The sequence below is a fragment of the Gopherus evgoodei genome, chromosome 15 (genome assembly GCF_007399415.2).
Source record: "Gopherus evgoodei ecotype Sinaloan lineage chromosome 15, rGopEvg1_v1.p, whole genome shotgun sequence".
Classification (NCBI taxonomy): Eukaryota; Metazoa; Chordata; order Testudines; family Testudinidae; genus Gopherus; species Gopherus evgoodei.
In genome coordinates, this window is record NC_044336.1 from 7,781,522 (window position 1) to 7,788,903 (window position 7,382).

Consider the following 7,382-nt stretch of genomic DNA (forward strand, 5'->3'; position numbering starts at 1 on the left):
AAGGGGTTTAAGAGCACAAGTCCCATTGACTTGCATTCCTAAAGGACTTAGGTGCTTTTGAAAATTCCACCCTAAGTGACAGGCCTGAGGTCATGCAGAGAGTCTGTGTCAGAACGAGGAACTAAGACTAGAACAGCTGAGTTCCAGTGCACTTCCTCAGTTGCATAACCATATTTCCTCTCTGTGCCTCACTGCCATTTGGGGCATTGAGAGGTTGATCAAATGACTGCAAAACATTTTCAGCCTCTCAGATGGATGGTGCAGATATTTACTGGTGCTAATTCTTCCTGTATAAAACATTTCATAAGGTGTCCTGGGGTAGAAATTACAGACGCTTGGTGGGCTGGACATCTGCAAATTGAACTACAGCTGGTTTCTCCCTTGCTCTTTTGAAGACACCGGGAGTCTCTGCATTGACTTTCATGGGAGCTGAATCTGGCCCCAAAAGAGCATCATACAATTCTGGAGTGATGGGGAAAGAATCCCATTAGTCTGGGTTGCCTTGCCCGTCCCCCTGCCCACTGCACTCTTCCTGCCAACAGTCTGTTCTCCAATGCTTAGGCCAAACCTAGTTTTAAATATCGCTACTGTGGAAGCATCCCCCATTTCAGCAGAGTGATTATACCACAAGGTGGGCCTGGTCAATGGGACCTTTCCCCTGCTCTCCATCCTCAATGACCTGCTTGTTTAATCAAGAGCAGGCTTTAGCCTGTAAATATTTAATCGCTAATTACATAATTGTTGTGATTATGCAGTGCTAGTAAAGATAAAAGCAATTACAGGAAATTCTATCGCTGTTCGTGGGCTGTGCAATTCTCAAAGGAATAATTGCTGCCAGGCAAGAATGAGTTGCTTTTGTGACAGGCTTTAAGTTCAACACTATAAAGGAAATGAAAAGTCTGATTTCTCAAGGCATGTTTGATGGGCCACCAGGTCTTTTCAGCAACTTTCTTTCTTCTTTGGATTTTCTCTCCTATATGAAGCTGCATGTGCACCAGAGAATCTAGATCTGTCTCCTCTGCACACCGAGCTATGATTGCAGCATAGGTAGGCATACCTGGGCTGGCTTGACCCATGGCTAAAAACAGCAGAGTAGATGAAGAACTGTGGGCTTCAGCAACACAAATAGGTATCAAGGGTCCCTGGCGTGCTGGTACAGCCCATGCCACTACATTGACATGGCTATCTTTAGCTATGCTCGGGGCATGTGCAGGGGGTGGGGCAAGCAGGGGCATGGGCCCTCCCAATCGGCAGGGGCACAGAGATCCTCTGGGGCCCAGGCGGGGAGCATGAGCTCCACCAGCCCTGGAGCTGTTGGGGGGAGGGAGGGATGGAAAGTCAGCTCCACTAGGCGCATGGGGAGACAGCTCCTCCAGGTGCAGGGGACAGAGGTGGGGGTGGTGGGAAGAGGCAGCTCCTCTGGACATGGGGGGCACAAAAAGTGCCCCTCCAAAAGCAGCCAAATTTTTATTCCTGTGCATGCCCCCATGCTAGTGTAGGTAAAGTTAGCACAGGTCTGTCTACTCCAGCTGCAGAATAGACATACACTGACTCTCATCTCTCTAGTCATATCTATAGCTTCTAAAGCTTTTTGTTTTGTTTGTTGAGATACCACAGCAGAAACTGTGTCTAGTGGTTAGAACAGAAAACTTGGGAGTTGGGAGATTTTAATGCAGGGATGGGCCCTGCTACTGATGCGCTGTTTGACCTCAGGCATGGGGCAGCTCTGCAGAAAGGCTAAGTATTGTTATGATTTTGTTTCCTTTGCCTTTCGTCTTTTTGTTAATTGATATGTGAGGGTTCCAGCTTGACCTCAGTTCCATATTGCCCCCAAGAAAATGCTGTTTGGAACAGTGAGAGCAACCCATGCCTTAAGTGCACAAATACACCGAGCTCTTACATAGCACTTGTCATCAGTAGATCTCAAAGAGCCTTACAATGGAGGTCAGTGTCATTACCCCCTTTTTACAGAAGGGGAAACAGAGGCACAGAGCTGAGCAGTGACTTGCCCAAGGTCACCTAGAAAGGCAGTGGCAGAGCCAGGAATAGAATCCAGGTCTTCTGAGGCCCAGTCTAGTGCTCTAGCCATTAAGTCACACTGCTTAGATGGTAGAGTGATAAGTGCCTTAGATAGGTAGCTTATTTTAAATATAATTAAGCAAGGGGTGATAGGCCCCAGCCGCTCAGTTGTTCCTTGGGCACAGCTGCAGTCCCTAGGTTCTCCTGAGTGCACGCCCGGCTCTCTGATACTGCCTGGTAGGTTGCTGGACAAACCAAAGAGAGTGGGGAAGAGGTAGGGCCTTGGCAGGGTTAACTGGCCATGATGAAGGGGAACTTACGCCCCCACCCCCAGAGGTGCTGCAGGCAGGAGCACTCTCCCTTCATGTTGGGCAACTCTGGCAGATCTTGTGCCTTCTGCTGCTCCCACTGAGACATGACTCTGCCTCAGTAAAAGTGCAAAGGGAAAACCTTCCATACCCTACATGGGACCTGTTATCTGGTGAGGGTCAACCCTGCTGCAACTCAGGTACCAATGGCGGCAGCAGCAATGGGAATCTTGCAGCAGAATAGGTGCTGGGCATTGCACTGTTTGCCCGCCAAGCTCTGTCCACTCTGACTGGTTTTGTCGGAGCTGTGGGCTCTTCGCTCTGGCAGGTGTGGGTACTGCAGATAAGCGCACTGATTTCTTTCTGTCTTGGAAACCAAGCCTTTCCTCCTTGTACCTCTGTGGGTGCTGTGGCGAATTCAGGCCTTTCTCTGCTGCCTCTGAGGCAGTCAAAGCAAAGCAAAATGTAACTGGCTGTGCGTGCTGCATTCTAAACTTGTCCTTATCTCTTGGTTTCCAGAACACAGTTTGTTCTCAGCGAATATCGGCCTCCCCTGCCCTTTGATCCACCGCTGCCGCCAGTGGCCAGCCTACACCACTTTCACGTCTCCGATGGTCAAAATGCTAGTGGAGCAAGACGAGCTGAGGAAGGCTGGGTCCCAGGGAACATTTGAGGAATGCAGACAGGGAATGGGTAGCAGCAGGAGCATCGGGGGCCACACGCCAGGACGAAACCCAAGTGATGGGTCTCAGGAAGCAGGTTTTACTGGGACAACCCAAGAGTCATCAAGGCCAAATGAAGATAGCAGACCCCTTAGGATTGCCAGGGGCTCTCCAGCAAACACCGAGGGCTTGGTTTTCCAGAGTAGTTCATCCTCAGCAGGCCCCCCAATTAAAGGCAATAAGGTTATTTTCCCCAGTAAACCCCCCTTCCGTGTGCTACCATATGGCTCCCAGATGTCTCCCAGCAAGCAGAAATCAACTGCCTGCAGTTAGAAAATTTGATCTCAAGTGTTATGCTTTACCACTCTGGACTGCATTAAAGTTCATCTGCAACTGACTGTTCAGGGGTTGGTTTGGTTTTTAATCATATCCTTAAAAGCCCCACTTGAACTCATTTGGATGATGGCATGAAGGGTAGAATGATGCTTACACAGCATATGGAATGCTGTCTTAGGAAACACCCTACAAGGGGGTATAATGTAGAACACAGCATACAAATGTTTACACAGGCACACACAGATCTACACGTTCTGGACCTAATTCTTTGCTCCCTTGCACCATGTGTCTTCATTTGCATCCCCACAAAGTGAGCGTAAGATGCTACCATTCCAATTTAGCAATGTTTTACATTCAGTGGACTGGTGGAACTGACTTTTCACTGGTAGACATGACTAGGCAAAGTATCAGTGAATCAGACTATAATGATCATAATAATTAATAATGAATAGTGTAATAAACTGGCTCTTAGAGTATTGACTTTAGGTGAATACAGCAAGCCTCCATAAAAGCACATCAGAATGGAGTGAGTCCAGCATCCCATTTATATATTTATGTGAATATCATCCTATAAAGAGTCAAAGATTCTCCGTTGCCCTGTAGCTTGTGTGGTCATTTATGCCAGAGCAAAGTGGGTATAAGATGCTACTTAACCAGAACAGCCTGACTCTTATTTACATTAAGGCCACTTTACATCACTCAGGCAGCATAACGTGATGGTTGGTTACACTGCCCAAATGGTGTCGAGTGGCCTTAGTGCAAACGAGAATCAAACCCAGACCCTTTGCACTGCTGAAAGTCACTATCACAGGGCAGGGCAATGGCTGATCAGGCCCGTATGCATTCTGTGTCACGAGAACAGATGTTCATCTTGTGATGTTGCACCCCATAATGCTTTATAGAAATATATTTATGAATGTAAATATGCCATAACTGGAATATGTTTTTGCTACATATGCCATGTAACAGATCTCTGCAAAGGTTATGATCTACTGAATATATTCATCTGATTTGTATCATTTTAGTTTTCAAAGTTATGAATATTGGCTGTGTACTTGTTTGATTTTAAGTAGCCTCAGCTTCTTGAGAAAAGGTCAGCTTCTTGAGAAAAGACTATTCTCAGTAAGTGCCCAGTCAAGAAACACTTAATCTGACAATAGACTTTGATAGATGCAAATCCACATCTGAGGTTTCTTGGGAACATTCCTGTAGAGAACTAGGTCATGCATAGACATATGACCTGCCCAGATGACTCCAAAACTCCATCTTGTAGAGGGGATTCTACAGAGGGGAAGTGGGGGTTTCCACCCACAAGATATAAACTATATAAAGCCCTCGGAGACCCCTCCATTTTGTCTTCAGCTGGCTCAAGAGGTAGCCTCTCCACCCACAAAGGATACCTGAAAGAAACTGGAACAAAGGACAATAAGTGTAACTGATTGCTGGACCCACACTAGAAGGAGGCTAGTCTGTAAAAGAAGCTCATTGGAACATCTCTGAGGGTGAGATTTCACCAGTAATCACTTTCTTACTGTATTAGGCTTAGACCTGCGTGTTTTATATTATTGTGCTTGGTAATTCACTTTGTTCTGTCTGTCATTACTTGGAACCACTTAAATCCTACTTTTTATATTTAATAAAATCACTTTTTACTTATTAATTAACCCAGAGTATGTATTAATACCTGGCAGGGGGGAGGGCAAACAGCTGTGCATATCTCTCTATCAGTGTTATAGAGGGTGAACAATTTATGAGTTTACCCTGTCTAAGCTTTATACAGAGTAAAATGGATTTATTTGGGGTTTGGACCCTATTGGGAGCTGGGTATCTGAGTGCTGGAGGCAGGAGCACTTCTTAAGCTGTTTTCAGTTAAGCCTGCAGCTTTTGGGGGACATGGTTCAGACCTGGGTCTATGTTTGTAGCAGGCTAGCGTGTCTGGCACAGCCAGATGTAGTAAGAGGAGGCCCTGAGATATAAAACTTGGTATCAGAGGCCTGGTATGAGGCCTGAGGCCTGAGCTAAAGAAATGGTCAAGACTTTGCTAACATAAAGCAAAGTTAAGCTGTGAGCCAGAGGCAGGCCCTGCTCACAGAAGCTGGCAAGGAAAGGGCTGATGCTGCAAGAAGATAAGTACCTAAAACGTACTGAACACTAGAAATCAGAACATTCACATACGTGCACATTCCACACAGATAACAAGGAACAGGCTGACCCATCCCAATAACAGGGCCAAAAGGGTAATATGATGGATAGAGTTGTTTTGTTTGAACCAACATGTACAAGGTGAGAGGCGGCACCTTACTACGTAGAGGGGTTGTACCTGGCTACATAGAAGGGTTGCACCTCAATATGTCAGGAGTGATGTGTAACTTGTTTGTACCTGTGTATAAGAATGCATCCCTGGGGCGGTGTCTTTGTCCGGCTGAGGGGGCAGTGGAAAGTCCCGCCACTGACTGAGCCGAGTCTATTGCCAAGAGGCACTTTCTCGTAGTATGCCCTGAGTTAGGCTAAGAAACCTACAGGGAACTGTCATTGTGTCCATACGGCAATAAACCTGGCTGATGTGCCTTTGCATCTTACTAGATTCTGTGGTCATTGGGGGTTCTCTTTGGGTCTGCTGTGTCAGCTATTTGCGCAAAGCTGGGATGGCACACAGAGGGAGCACACTCACGCAGACGAGTGATACCGACATTGGAGAGAGCAGAGCATCACAACGGTAGCATCTGACAACACCAGACAGGGCACTGAAGTCCCAAGCTGCCAGGGAAAACGGGCTCAGAAGTAGTCTCGGCACCTCAGGTGGCAGTTCCCAAGAGGATGTCTGTGATCCAACTCGTCACACTTCTCTGAAACGCTCCCCCGCAGTTCTAGTTAGTTATTTTACACTGAATCCTATTGTGGGGTGGCGGTAGCGGAAATGAAAGATCTACTTCCCTGTTCTTCCTGCAACCTGGGGCTCATTGTAACTACTGACTTAAACCACTTTCTCCATCACCTTTCTTCACTGGAGGAACGGGCTGCTAATTCTGCAAATGCAGGAAACCAGAGCTATTTATAATCAGCTCAGCGAGCAGAAAAAATACAGTAGAAGGCTAAAATCATCCCTAAATCCCAGAAATAGTGGCTGAGGTGACTGAAAAATGCTTTTGTTTTCCTTTTGCATGAGTGTGCGTTTGTGCATGTGCATACACACCTGTGTGTGTGTGAATTTAGTGCTGGCGAAAGGACATAGCAAGGCATCCATGGCAATTGAGTTCTCTTCAGACAGGAAGTGTGGTCTAGCAGTTAGAGTGCTGGATTGTCTGGGACCTGTTCTCTGCTTTGCTGTTGATTCTGTTATATTTGCAGATCACTTAAATTATCCATGCCTCAGTTTCCCTGTCTATAAAGTGGGGATCACAATATTTAACTGCCTGACTGGGAAGTTGTGCAACTGATGGAAAACTTTTGGACAGAAGTTTTCTATTGGAAAATGCTAAGTCATTTAAATCAAAATGTTTCATGGGATGTATTGGCTTTGTTGAAATTTTTCAACAAAAAATTATTGAAACTTTTGTTTTGATAAGGTGGAAGCATTTTGTTTTTACAATATAATAAGGCTTTTGTTTTTCTGGGTTTATCAGTTTCATTGAGGAGGGGTATTTGTAGCAATTTTTGAGTTTTACATAGCTGTCCAATAACCAGTGTGTGTTGGGGCTTTCTGTTTACATATGCTGTGTGCAATGAATAAACTCTTGGTAATGGTCCCTAGTGCGCTTTAACAAGGTACCTTTTCAAACAGCACTACATTAAACCACACTGGGGAACGTTCAGTGCGCGCCAGCAGAGTATGCACAGACCAATTAACGTGCAGCACATCAGTGCACGTTAGAAATCACACCCCTGTAGGCTGCATTACTGCTCTGTGCAGACAAGATAAAAATAGCCGTTTGTGGGGTTTTTCTAGTGTTTATTGGATCAACACTGCTTTCTTTGTGTGTGTGCATGTGTGTGCATGCGTACCCAGGGTGATTTATCTGTGTTTATTGGCTAAAACCTAAAATCAGAAGCCCTAAAT

At 45.9% G+C, this 7,382-nt stretch overlaps 1 protein-coding gene across 2 annotated transcripts in view; it reads left to right on the plus strand.

The window, feature by feature from the left end:
- The window catches only part of CDRT4 (CMT1A duplicated region transcript 4), a 58,815-nt gene extending 53,885 nt beyond the window's left edge, over positions 1 to 4,930 (plus strand). The window contains exon 3 of one of the 2 annotated variants that reach the window (XR_003996601.1): positions 2,847 to 2,915. Coding sequence is in view for 1 of the 2 variants with exons in the window: in XM_030534376.1 (XP_030390236.1) it covers positions 2,847 to 3,322 (476 nt within the window). In the remaining variant the exon portion in view is untranslated. Of the gene's footprint in view, positions 1 to 2,846 lie in introns of both variants that reach the window. The other variant, XM_030534376.1, reaches the window with a different exon arrangement.
- The last annotated feature ends 2,452 nt before the right edge of the window (positions 4,931 to 7,382 follow it).